Below are 13,311 nucleotides of genomic sequence, written 5' to 3' on the forward strand. Positions count from 1 at the left end.
GTGTGCACACCAGGTCCATGCAGCAGAGCTGGTCTCCAGTCGTCTTGGTTAACCCTTGCCACTGGACCAAGATCAAGCTCTGTCAAGCCCGTGTGGTGGCTGGTGTGAAACAGCCACCACACGTTAAAAAAAATCGAAGCACAGGCATCTTCCACACTTCAATAGTTCAGGACTCGGAATATTAGGTCCTTCATTGAAACACCTGTGAACTCATCCCTTTTTGGTGTGGAAGCAAGTCATCCTTGTTTCGAGGGATCACCGAAGAGGAAGACACAACCAGAATAACACTTAACTGAATACTCTGGATGCCATATTCCAAACCTTTGTCCAATTGGACTGGGATAATTAGAATATTACTTCAGAGCTTCAACATAACTTTGCAATATTAGCAGACAAACTCTAAGCACTATTTTATTGGAGGATTTTATCCATTTAAAAATAAACAGATTAAGGCCTGTATTAACCCAGCAGAACAATGTCACACATAAGCCAACCAAGTATGAAGAGTCGAGGGAAAGGGACATCAGTAGCAGTGCTCAGATTTGTAGTGGGGGATGTGGAGAGATGGGGGGATATAACCCATGGCAGAAAAATGTGGGAGTGCCCATCCCCCTAATAGTTGCACCAATGGGTAGATTCTCCAATAACTAACTTGTCAATGCAATGTTCCTACATTTCTAGCTTTTCACAATTAACCAGCACAATTAGTGATGGCTTCTCTTTCTTAAAGAAGACTAATATGGAGAGAATACCCTGAGTTGACCCCACCCACTGAGTGCGATGCAGAGTTGCTGTCCATACTCACCACTCCTTCCTCTGCTGGGGAATTGTCCCCCACCACCAGCATCACCGGACACCTGAAATACAACGGACTATCAGCTCACATTCTCGAGCCTGCAGGCAGTTCACAGGCAGCCTGGCATCAGTCAGTGCCCCCTGTGTCTGGGAAGTCACTTCTCATATTACGACGGTAAGTGGAGCACTTGGCAGGGCTCGGGGTAACGGAGCAAGGGATCCCACCCACATGTAGCCCAGGTGCTCAGTTGTGGATTGCAGCCATATTGAAATGGGGAATTGGCCCAGACAGAGGGAGCAAAGAGAGGAAAGGGCGAATCAGAGGGATACCCCACAGGTAACCTTGGTGCACCTCCACTCCTACAGGGTTAGATATCGAAGGGTCAGGAAACAGCTCACTTGCCCACACTATTGGGGAAGGATGGCATCGGGCGTGTGAAGATCAAAGAGGAATAAAAGTGGGAGTCTCACTCTCAAAAACTGTTATCTTTCAGGCACTCTGTCCATAATTCTGCAACAAGGCAGTCGTTCACTTGCACCCAGTCCATGACTGAAGCCCCGCTATGACCGGCTGGTCAGAGTTAGGTAGGTGCATCTTTCGAAAGTGCCAACACATTCAAAGACTTGGTAGAGGAAAGGTTGGTGGGAAATGGGGCAGTCGTTTGCAAGAACAGAGGGGTTGAGGTTGTTTCCTTTGAGAAGGGGGTGATGTCAGCAGTTTTGAAAGGGATGGGGGGGCAGTACCTGAGGAGAGGGAACTGGTTACAATGTCAGCTAGCAACGGGAAGTTGGAGGATCCAGGATCAGGAGTTGGATCTCATGGACAAGATGAGCTCAGAGAGGGCATCAGGGGAGAATGGAGAGAAACCAGAGAAGGGTGTGGGTTCAGTACTAGGACAGCAGAAGGGAGAAAGCAGCAGCGGAATGGATGGTCTCAATCTCAGTGACAAAGAAGTCGATCAGCTCCTCACATGTATTGTTGCAGGTGAGGGTGGAGGGGACAGAGAAGAGGGGTATAAGGAGATGATTGGTTGTGGAAAAAAGACCCAAGGTTATCCTTGCATTCCAGGATGATCCTGAAATAGTGCACGGTTTTGTCAGAAGAGAGTGAGGCACAACAGCATTTTGTGGTCCAAACAGATCTGGTGATGAATGGATCAACTAGTTGTGCACCAGATACGCTTATGTCTACACCCCTTGGATTTGAGGGAGAAAGGATGGGTCCATACCAGAGGGATTAACTAGGGTGGGGAAAGTAAAGAGTTTACTGGGGATAGACTGAAGGTGGGGGTGGTTGAGCAGATCACTTGCTGCAGAAGTATCGTGGTGAATGGAGAGCCATTGGATGCTAGGCAGCTGACAAAATAAAAGAATAATTATGACTTGGGAGGAGAATTATATCGAGGGGCAGATGCAGAAGTGGGCTTGAAGGAGGTAGGTGGTGAGGGATACACTAAAATGACCAGAGATGGCCCTATCTGTAATAGACATCATGAAAGTACAGAGTTCGGGAGGCCCATGAGTTCGGGAGGCTCCGCGAGTTTGGGAGAGTCCGAGAGTTCGGGAGAGTCCATATTCGGGAGCGTCCAAAAGCGGAAGTCCGTGAGTTCAGAAGACCAGGAATCTGAGGAGCAGGAGGGCCGGAGGTAGGCGAGGAATTCACTTCTGATGAGGATCGGAGAGTCGGAGGAGCGGGCAGTTTAATAAGAGCGGGAGTCGGAGGAGCGGAAGAGGTCGGGAACAGCAAGGCCCATAAAAGGGGGCCCAGCAGTCGGAGGTAGGTGCAGGGGCAGAAGGTAAACAGAAATCAAAGTGTGACGTAACCAGCCAAGAGGGTACGTGATTGGCTGATGGATTGGTGAGTATTTAATCTTTTTCTTTTCTGATCGGTAAGAAACCTTTGGCGTTGTTATCAATTAGGTTAATTTAAGGGTTAAGCCATGGCAGGAGAGCCCATACCCGTGTCACGGTCCTCCTGTGCTATGTGGGAAATCAGGGACACAACTACATGTGCAGGAAGTGTATTCAGCTGCAGCTCCTGACAGACCGCATTGCGGCACTGGAGCTGCGCATGGACTCACTCTGGAGCGCCGCAATGCTGAAGGTGTCGTGAATAGCATGTTTGGTGAGTTGGTCATACCACAGGTAAAGGTTACACAGCCAGATAGAGAATGAGTGACCATCAGGCAGAGCAGTGAAGGAAGGTAGTGCAGGTGTCCTCTGCGGTCATCTCCCTCCAAAACAGATACACCACCTTGTGTACTGTTGGGGAAGATGACTCATCAGGGGAAGGCAGCAGCAGCCAAGTCCATGGCACCAGGGGTGGCTCTGCTGCACAGGAGGGCAGGAAAAAGAGTGGGAGGGCTATAGTGGTAGGGGATTCTATTGTAAGGGGAATAGATAGGCGTTTCTGCGACGGCAAACGAGACTTCAGGATGGTATGTTACCTCTCTGGTGCAGGGGTCAAGGATGTCTCGGAGCGGCTGCAGCGCATTCTGGAGGGAGAGGGTGAACAGACAGCTGTCGTGATATATATAGGTACCAACGATACAGGTAAAAAAACGGGATGAGGTCCTACAAGCTGAATTTAGAAGCTAGGAGTTAAATTAAAAAGTCTCAAAGGTCCTCAAAGGTAATAATCTCAGGATTGCTACCAGTGCCACGTGTTAGTCAGAGTAGGAATTGCAGGGTAGCTCAGATGAATACGTGGCTTGAGGAATGGTGAAAGGGGAAGGGATTCAAATTCCTGGGACATTGGAACCGGTTCTGGGGGAGGTGGGACCAGTACAAACCGGATGGTCTGCAGGACCGGAACCGATGTCCTAGGCGGAGTGTTTGCTAGTGCTGTTGGGGAGGGTTTAAACTAAAAAGACAGAGGGATGGGAATCTATGCAGGGAGGCAGAGGGAAGTAAAAAGGGGGCAGAAGCAAAAGGAAGTGTCATGTATGTAACCACAATGTAACACCACTGTATTACTGTATACACTCAACCTAGATGCACACCTTGACCACAAGGGATGAACTTGTGGGAGACATTCCACACCTGATTACACAGGTATAAAAAGGGAGATCCCATGCAAGGTCATCGTCCTGTAAATAAAGAGTTATGGTCACAGAGTGACCTTGTCCCTGGAATGTGCCTCGTGTGGTTTCATACCGTAGAGTAAGGACTTTATATTGGCGACGAGAAACGGGAATTCATGACCCACGAGAATGGCCACCGGTAGCACAGGGGAACGTTACGGTGTTGGGGAAGACTCAGACGATTTTGTCGAGAGGCTTCAGCAAAGCTTCGTTACGAAAGAATGGCTGGGGGATGCAGCGGCCGACAAGCGAAGGGCTCATCTTTTGACTAGCTGCGGACCAAAGACTTACGCGCTCATGAAGGACTTACAAGCACCCGAAAAGCCGGTGGACAAAACCTTTGAATAACTTAGCAAATTGATCGGGGAGCACCTCAAACCGGCGGGTAGCATACATATGGCCCGACACAGATTCTACACCCACCGACGTTATGAAGGACAGAGTATACCGGACTTCATAGCGGACCTCTGGCGTTTAGCCAGCCTCTGTAAGTTCACAGAGGCCTGCAGGGGGGAGATGCTAAGGATTTCTTTATCGAGGGCATCGGTCATGCAGGAATTTTCCGCAAATTAATTGAGAACAAGGATTTGACCTTAGAAGCGGCGGCATTGATAGCTCAAACTTCCATGGCGGGGGAGGAAGAGACGAAAATAATATACACGCGCAATTCTGCCTCGAACGGGGCGATGGATCAGGGAGTCAACATCATCAATACGACTCAAAGCCCCGTAGGCAAGCAGGGGCAGTCCGACACTCCCCAGGCAGCTATAGACCCCAGAGTAGGACTTCAACAGAGACAGTGGCAGGCTGAACGGACATTCACGCCAGCACAGTGGACAATGCGGCCCGGGATGGGGCCATTAACACCCACTAATAGGGTACTCAAGAGCAGTCAAAGGGACAGGCAGCGCGGAATGTCTGGTCATAGTCCCTTTGTTCCCAATAATGGAAACTTTAACTCATGCTGGAGGTGTGGGGGAAAACACTCAGCCAGATCTTGCAGATTTCAACAGTTTGTCTGCAGAAACTGAAATATCAGTGGCCATTTAGCTCGAATGTGCAGGAAGCCTGCAACCAGACTAATATATGAGGCAGATGGACCAGAAGAGGGTTCTTTGAGGCAGGATGACTTTTGGGGCAAATCGATGGACGCCGAGGTTCAGCGGGTCCATGTGGCGAATATTCACAGTTCATACACCAAAACGCCACCAATGATGATGAGGGTTTTATTAAATGGTATCCCAGTATGCATGGAGCTGGACACTGGGGCCAGCTAGTCACTCATGGGCGTTCAGCAATTAGAGAAGCTATGGCCACTTGAAGCCAGTAGACACAAATTAGCACGTATTGAGACACAATTACGGACTTACACTAAAGAAATCATTCTGGTGCTAGGCAGTGCAATGTTGGCTGTCACACACAATGGGGTAGTGAATCGGCTGCTGCTCTGGATTGTCCCGGGCAATGGTCCCGCACTGTTGGGGAGGAGCTGGTTAGCCGAGATGAACTGGAAATGGGGGGATGTTCACACAATGTCGTGGAGCGAAGTTTGTGTTCACAAGTCCTACAACAATTCAATTCACTATTCCAACCTGGTGTTGGGACTTTCAAAGGCACCAAAGTAGTGATACACATCACCCCTGATGCCAGGCCAGTGCACCACAAAGCCAGAGCAGTGCCGTATGTGATGCGGGAAAAGATCGAGAGCGAATTGGACCGGCTGTTGAGAGAAGGCATCATCTCGCCTGTTGAATTCAGTGACTGGGCGAGCCCCATCGTTCCCGTCCTAAAAGCGGATGGCTCTGTCAGGATCTGTGGCAACTACAAGGCCACCATCAATCGGGTGTCCCTACAGGATCAATATCCGCTCCCGAGAGCAGAGGACCTCTTCGCCACGCTGGCAGGCGGCAAGCTGTTCACCAAGTTGGATCTCACTTCAGCCTATATGACCCAGGAACTGGCCGATGAATCTAAACTACTGACCACCATTACCACGCACAAGGGACTCTTCGCTTAAAAAAGGTGCCCGTTTGGCATTCAATCAGCGGCCGCGAAAGAAACATGGAAAGCCTGCTTAAATTTATTCCTGGAACGATCATATTCCAGGACGACATCCTCATCACGGGTCGAGACACCAAGGAACATCTCCACAACCTGGAGGAAGTGCTACTCCAACTGGACCGGATAAGCCTGTGACTCAAGAAGTCTAAATGTGTGTTCTTAGCTCCCGAGGTTGAGTTTCTGGGCAGGAGGGTTGCTGCAGATGGGATTCGGCCCACCAAATCCAAAACAGAGGCGATTCGACGAGCACGCAGGCCCTGCAACACATCGGAGTTGCGTTCATTCCTGGGACTGTTGAACTATTTAGGGAACTTTCTGCCGAGCTTGAGCACGTTGTTGGAGCCGCTACACGTGCTCCTGCGTAAGGGTTGCGATTGGTTTTGGGGGAACTGTCAGGAACGGGCTTTTGATCGGGCGTGAAACCTACTTTGTTCAAACAAGTTGTTGACCCTGTACGACCCCTGTAAAAAATTGGTTCTGACATGTGATGCATCGTCCTATGGGGTTGGGTGTGTGTTGCAGCAGGGCAATGCTGAGGGTCAACTATAGCCTGTGGCTTATGCCTCCAGGTCGCTCTCTTTTTAACCAATAAGGGAATTAAGGGTTATGGGGAGCGGGCGGGTAAGTGGAGCTGAGTCCACGGCCAGATCAGCCATGATCTTCTTGAATGGCGGAGCAGGCTCGAGGGGCTAGATGGCCTACTCTTGTTCCTAATTCTAATGTTCTTATGTTCTCTCAAGCAGAACGGGGCTATGGGATGTTCGAGAAGAAAGCGCTTGCATGTGTCTATGGTGCTAAAAAAATGCATCAGTTCCTCTTTGGTAGGAAGTTTGAATTAGAGACAGACCACAAGCCATTTACATCCCTGTTGTCAGACAGCAAGGCTTTCAATGCCAACGCATCTGCTCGCATACAGCGATGGACTCTCACGCTGGCTGCTTACGACTACTCCATCTAATTCAAACTTCCTACCAAAGAGGTACTGATGCATTTTTTTAACACCATAGACACATGCAAGCGCTTTCTTCTCGACCATCCCATAGCCCCGTTCTGCTTGAGAGAACATAAGAACATAAGAATTAGGAACTAAAAATCATGGTTTAAAAACTAGGATTAAAACACTCTACCTAAATGCACGCAGCATTCGAAATAAAGTAAATGAGTTGACGGCACAAATCATTACAAATGGGTATGATTTGGTGGCCATTACAGAAACATGGTTGCAGGGTGGCCAAGACTGGAAATTAAACATACAGGGGTATCTGACGATTCGGAAAGATAGACAAGAAGGGAAAGGAGGTGGGGTAGCTCTGTTAATAAAGGATGATATCAGGGCAGTTGTGAGAGATGACATTGGCTCTAATGAACAAAATGTTGAATCATTGTGAGTGGAGATTAGAGATAATAAGGGGAAAAAGTCACTGGTGGGCGTAGTTTATAGGCCCTCAAATAATAACTTCACGGTGGGGCGGGCAATAATCAAGGGAATAATGGAGGCATGTGAAAAAGGAACGGCAGTAGTCATGGGGGATTTTAACCTACATTTTGATTAGTCAAATCAAATCGCACTGGGTAACCTTGAGGAGGAATTCATAGAATGCATACGGGATTGTTTCTTAGAACAGTATGTTACAGAACCTACAAGGGGGCAAGCTATCTTAGATCTGGTCCTGTGTAACGAGACAGGAAAAATAAACGATCTCCTAGTAAAAGATCCTCTCGGAATGAGTGATCACAGTATGGTTGAATTTGTAATACAGATTGAGGATGAGGAAGTTGTGCCAGAAACGAGCGTACTATGCTTAAACAAAGGGGACTACAGTGGGATGAGGGCAGAGTTGGCTAAAGTAGACTGGAAACACAGATTAAACGGTGGTACAATTGAGGAACAGTGGAGGACTTTTAAGAAGCTCTTTCATAGTGCTCAACAAAAATATATTCCAGTGAAAAAGAAGGGCGGTAAGAGAAGGGATAACCAGCCGTGGATAACCAAGGAAATAAAGGAGAGTATCAAATTAAAGACCATTGCGTATAAGGTGGCCAAGGTTAGTGGGAAACTAGAAGATTGGGAAAATTTTAAACAACAGCAAAGAATGACTTAAAAAGCAATAAAGGAAAGATAGATTACGAAGGTAAACTTGCGCAAAACATAAAAACAGATAGTAAAAGCTTTTACAGATATATAAAACGGAAAAGAGTGACTAAAGTAAATGTTGGTCCCTTAGAAGATGAGAAGGGGGATTTAATAATGGGAAATGTGGAAATGGCTGAGACCTTAAACAATTATTTTGCTTCGGTCTTCACAGTGGAAGACACAAAAACCATGCCAAAAATTGCTGGTCACAGGAATGTGGGAAGGGAGGACCTTGAGATAATCACTATCACTAGGGGGGGTAGTGCTGGACAGGCTAATGGGACTCAAGGTAGACAAGTCCCCTGGTCCTGATGAAATGCATCCCAGGGTATTAAAAGAGATGGTGGAAGTTATAGCAGATGCATACTTTATAATCTACCAAAATTCTCTGGACTCTGGGGAGGTACCAGCGGATTGGAAAGCAGCTAATGTAACGCCTCTGTTTAAAAAAGGGGGCAGACAAAAGGCAGGTAACTATAGGCCGGTTAGTTTAACATCTGTAGTGGGGAAAATGCTTGAAACTATCATTAAGGAAGAAATAGCGGGACATCTAGATAGGAATAGTGCAATCAAGCAGACGCAGCATGGATTCATGAAGGGGAAATCATGTTTAACTAATTTACTGGAATTCTTTGAGGATATAACGAGCATGGTGGATAGAGGTGTACCGATGGATGTGGTGTATTTAGATTTCCAAAAGGCATTCGATAAGGTACCACACAAAAGGTTACTGCAGAAGATCGAGGTACGTGGAGTCAGAGGAAATGTATTAGCATGGATCGAGAATTGGCTGGCGAACAGAAAGCAGAGAGTCGGGATAAATGGGTCCTTTTCGGTTTGGAAATCGGTGGTTAGTGGTGTGCCACAGGGATCGGTGCTGGGACCACAACTGTTTACAATATACATAGATGACCTGGAAGAGGGGACAGAGTGTAGTGTAACAAAATTTGCAGATGACACAAAGATTAGTGGGAAAGCGGGTTGTGTAGAGGACACAGAGAGGCTGCAAAGAGATTTAGATAGGTTAAGCGAATGGGCTAAGGTTTGGCAGATGGAATACAATGTCGGAAAGTGTGAGGTCATCCACCTTGGGAAAAAAAACAGTAAAAGGGAATATTATTTGAATGGGGAGAAATTACAACATGCTGAGGTGCAGAGGGACCTGGGGTCCTTGTGCATGAATCCCAAAAAGTTAGTTTGCAGGTGCAACAGGTAATCAGGAAGGCGAATGGAATGTTGGCCTTCATTGCGAGAGGGATGGAGTACAAAAGCAGGGAGGTCCTGCTGCAACTGTATAGGGTATTGGTGAGGCCGCACCTGGAGTACTGCTTGCAGTTTTGGTCACCTTACTTAAGGAAGGATATACTGGCTTTGGAGGGGGTACAGAGACGATTCACTAGGCTGATTGCGGAGATGAGCGGGTTACCTTATGATGATAGATTGAGTAGACTGGGTCTTTATTCATTGGAGTTCAGAAGGATGAGGGGTGATCTTATAGAAACATTTAAAATCATGAAAGGGATAGACAAGATAGAGGCAGAGAGGTTGTTTCCACTGGTCGGGGAGACTAGAACTAGGGGGCACAGCCTCAAAGTATGGGGGAGCCAATTTAAAACCGAGTTGAGAAGGAATTTCTTCTCCCAGAGGGTTGTGAATCTGTGGAATTCTCTGCCCAAGGAAGCAGTTGAGGCTAGCTCATTGAATGTATTCAAGTCACAGATAGATAGATTTTTAACCAATAAGGGAATTAAGGGTTACGGGGAGCGGGCGGGTAAGTGGAGCTGAGTCCACGGCCAGATCAGCCATGATCTTGTTGAATGGCGGAGCAGGGTCAAGGGTCTAGATGGCCTACTCCTGTTCCTAATTCTTATGTTCTTATGGCACCGGCCCGGCACTGAAAATTGCGCTGACGCGCTCAGCAGGCTTCCACTGGCCACCACTGAGGGGGCAGCGGAGCAAAGCGCCGAGATGGTCATGGTGGTCGATGCCTTTGACAGCGCAGGCTCCCCCATCACAGCCCGCCAAATCAAAATCTGGACAAACAGAGATCCCCTCCTATCCCTGATTAAGAAATGTGTCCTGACTGGGGATTGGGCGCCCGCACACACAGCATGCCCTGAGGAGGTCAGACCGTTCCAGACGGATGGATGAGCTCTCCATCCAAGCGGACTGCCTACTGTGGGCCAGCCGGGTAGTTATGCGCAGAAGGGCAGGAAGGCATTCATCAGGGAACTCCACAGCGAGCACCCAGGCATTGTGCCGATGAAGGCCATTGCCCGGTCACACGTTTGGTGGCCTGGAATTGATTCAGACCTGGAACACTGCGTTCACAGGTGCACGACGTGTGCCCAGCTGGGTAATGCACCCCGGGAGGCCCCGCTCAGCCCGTGGCCCTTGCCCACCAGGCCATGGTCACGCATCCATGTTGACTACGCGGGCCCGTTCATGGGTAAGATGTTCCTTATCGTGGTAGATGCGTACTCGAAATGGATCGAGTGCATCATTCTAAATTCATGCACGTCATCCACCACTGTGGAAAGCCTACGTGCGATCTTTGCAACCCATGGATTGCCGGACATCCTGGTTAGTGATAATGGCCCATGTTTCACAAGCTACGGATTCCGAGAGTTTATGTCGGCCAATGGCATCAACCACGTCAGGACTGCACCGTTCAAGCCGGCCTCCAATGGCCAGGCGGAACATGCGATCCAAATCATTAAGCAAGGTATGCTCAGGATTCAAGGACCCTCCCTACAATGCCGCCTATTGCGTCTCCTGCTGGCCTATAGATCCCGACCGCACTCGCTCACGGGGTCCCGCCCACAGAGCTACTAATAAAACGGACACTCAAAACTCGGTTGTCCCTCATTCACCCAGTCCTGACCGACATTGTTGAGGGCAAGCACAAGTCACAAAACAAGTACCATGACCGTAATGCGATGGGGAGATGTATAGAAATAAATGATCCTGTATTCGTCCTTAATCACACCATGGGGCCCAAATGGCTTAAGGCCACTGTAATTGACAAAGAGGGGAATAGGGTCATCGTGGTAAAACTCAACAATGGTCAGATATGCCGTAAGCATCTGGACCAAGTAAAAAAAAGGTTCAGCATCGACACGGAGGAACCTGAAGAAGACCATGAGATGGAGCTTACAACACCGCCAGTGAACGAGCAACAAGAGTAATCAGAAGAATGCACAGTCCCTATGGTCAGCCCGGACAGGCCGGAATCACCACAGGTGACAGACACTCACGTCAGTGTCCAACAACCAGAGCCCCAACTGGGAGTGTAGACCATCTGAAAGACTAAACCTATGATTCCAAATAAGACTTTGTGGGGGGAAGTGATGTCATGTATGTAACCACAATGTAATACCACTGTATTACTGTATACACTCAAACTAGATGCACACCTTGACCACAAGGGGTGAACTTGTGGGAGACACTCCTTACCTGATCACACAGGTATAAAAAGGGAGGTCCCACGCAGGGGCATCGTCTTTGGAGTCCTGTAAATAAAGAGTTAAGGTCACAGAGTGACCTTGTCCCTGGAATGTGCCTCATGTGGTTTCATACTGTCGAGTAAGGACTTTACAGGTAGGAAGGAGAAAAGCAAGAGTGGACGGCAGAGAAATCAAGGGCAAAAATCAGAAAGGGCCACATTACAATATAATTCTAAAAGGACAAAGAGTGTTAAAAAAACAAGCCTGAAGGCTCTGAGTTTCAATGCGAGGAGCATTTGTAATAAGGTGGATGAATTGACTGCGCAGATAGCTGTTAACGGATATGATGAACTTGGGATTACGGAGACATCGCTCCAAGGAAACCAAAGGTAACATCCAGGGGTATTCAATATTCAGAAAGGACAGACAGGAAGGAAAAGGAGGTGGTGGTTAAAGAGGAGATTAACGCAATAGTAAGGAAGGACATTAGCGTGGATGATGTGGAATCTATATGGGTAGAACTGCGAAACACCAAAGGGCAGAAAACGTTAGTGGGAGTTGTATACAGACCACCAAACAGTAGTAGGGAGGTTGGGGATGGCATCAAACAGGAAATTAGGGACGCGTGCAATAAAGATACAGCGGTTATCATGGGTGACTTTAATCTGCATATTGATTGGGCTAATCAAACTGGTAGCAATACTGTGGAGGAGGATTTCCTGGAGTGTATAAGTGATGGTTTTCTAGACCAATATGTCGAGGAACCAACTAGAGAGAAGGCCATCCTAGACTTGGTCTTGTGTAACGAGAGAGGATTAATTAGAAATCTGGTCGTGCAGGGCCCCTTGGGGAAGAGTGACCATAATATGGTAGAATTCTTCATTAAGATGGAGAGTGACACAGTTAATTCAGGATCCTGAACTTAAAGAAAGGAAATTTCGACGGTATGAGACATGAATTGGCTAGGATAGACTGGGGAATGATACTTAAAGGGTTGACGGTGGATAGACAATGGCAGACATTTAAATATCACATGAATGAACTACAACAATTGTACACCCTGTGTGGCATAAGAATAAAAAAGGGAAGGTGGCTCAACTGTGGCTAACAAGGGAAATTAAGGAAAGTGTTAAAACCAAGGAAGAGGCATATAAATTGGCCAGCAAACCTGAGGACTGGGAGAAATTTAGAATTCAGCAGAGGAGGACTAAGGGTTTAATTTGAATAGGGAAAATAGAGTATGAGAGTAAGCTTGCAGGGAACATTAAAACTGACTGCAAAAGCTTCTATAGATATGTGAAGAGAAAAAGATTAGTGAAGACTAATGTAAGTCCCTTGCAGTCAGAATCAGGGGAATTCATAACGGGGAACAAGGAAATGGCAGACCAATTGAACAAATACTTTGGTTCTGTCTTCACTAAGGAAGACGTAAAAATACTAGGAGACCAAGGGTCTAACGAGAAGGGGGAACTGAGGGAAATCCTTATTAGTCTGGAAATGGTGTTTGGGAAATTGAAGGGACTGAAGGCCGATAAATCCCCAGGGCCTGATAGTCTGCATCCCAGAGTACTTAAGGAAGTGGCCCTAGAAATAATAGATGCATCGGTAGTCATTTTCCAACATTCCATGGACTCTGGTTCAGTTCTTATGGATTGGAGGGTAGCTAATATAACCCCACTTTTTAAAAAAGGAGGGAGAGAGAAAACAGGGAATTATAGATTGGTTAGCCTGACATCAGTGGTGGGGAAAATGCTGGAATCAATTATTAAAGATGTAATAGCAGCATTTGGAA

The 13,311-nt window shown here is 47.5% G+C and overlaps 1 protein-coding gene across 3 annotated transcripts in view; it reads right to left on the minus strand.

Moving 5' to 3' along the window:
- ndrg4 (NDRG family member 4) overlaps window positions 1-13,311 on the minus strand; it is a 205,850-nt gene that overhangs the window by 13,981 nt on the left and 178,558 nt on the right. For all 3 annotated transcript variants that reach the window (XM_070897801.1, XM_070897802.1, XM_070897800.1), the window contains one exon: window positions 806-857. In XM_070897801.1, coding sequence (XP_070753902.1) covers window positions 806-857 — 52 coding nt within the window. The remainder of the gene's footprint in view (window positions 1-805; window positions 858-13,311) is intronic.

This window comes from Pristiophorus japonicus, chromosome 13 (genome assembly GCF_044704955.1).
Source record: "Pristiophorus japonicus isolate sPriJap1 chromosome 13, sPriJap1.hap1, whole genome shotgun sequence".
Lineage (NCBI taxonomy): Eukaryota > Metazoa > Chordata > Chondrichthyes > Pristiophoridae > Pristiophorus > Pristiophorus japonicus.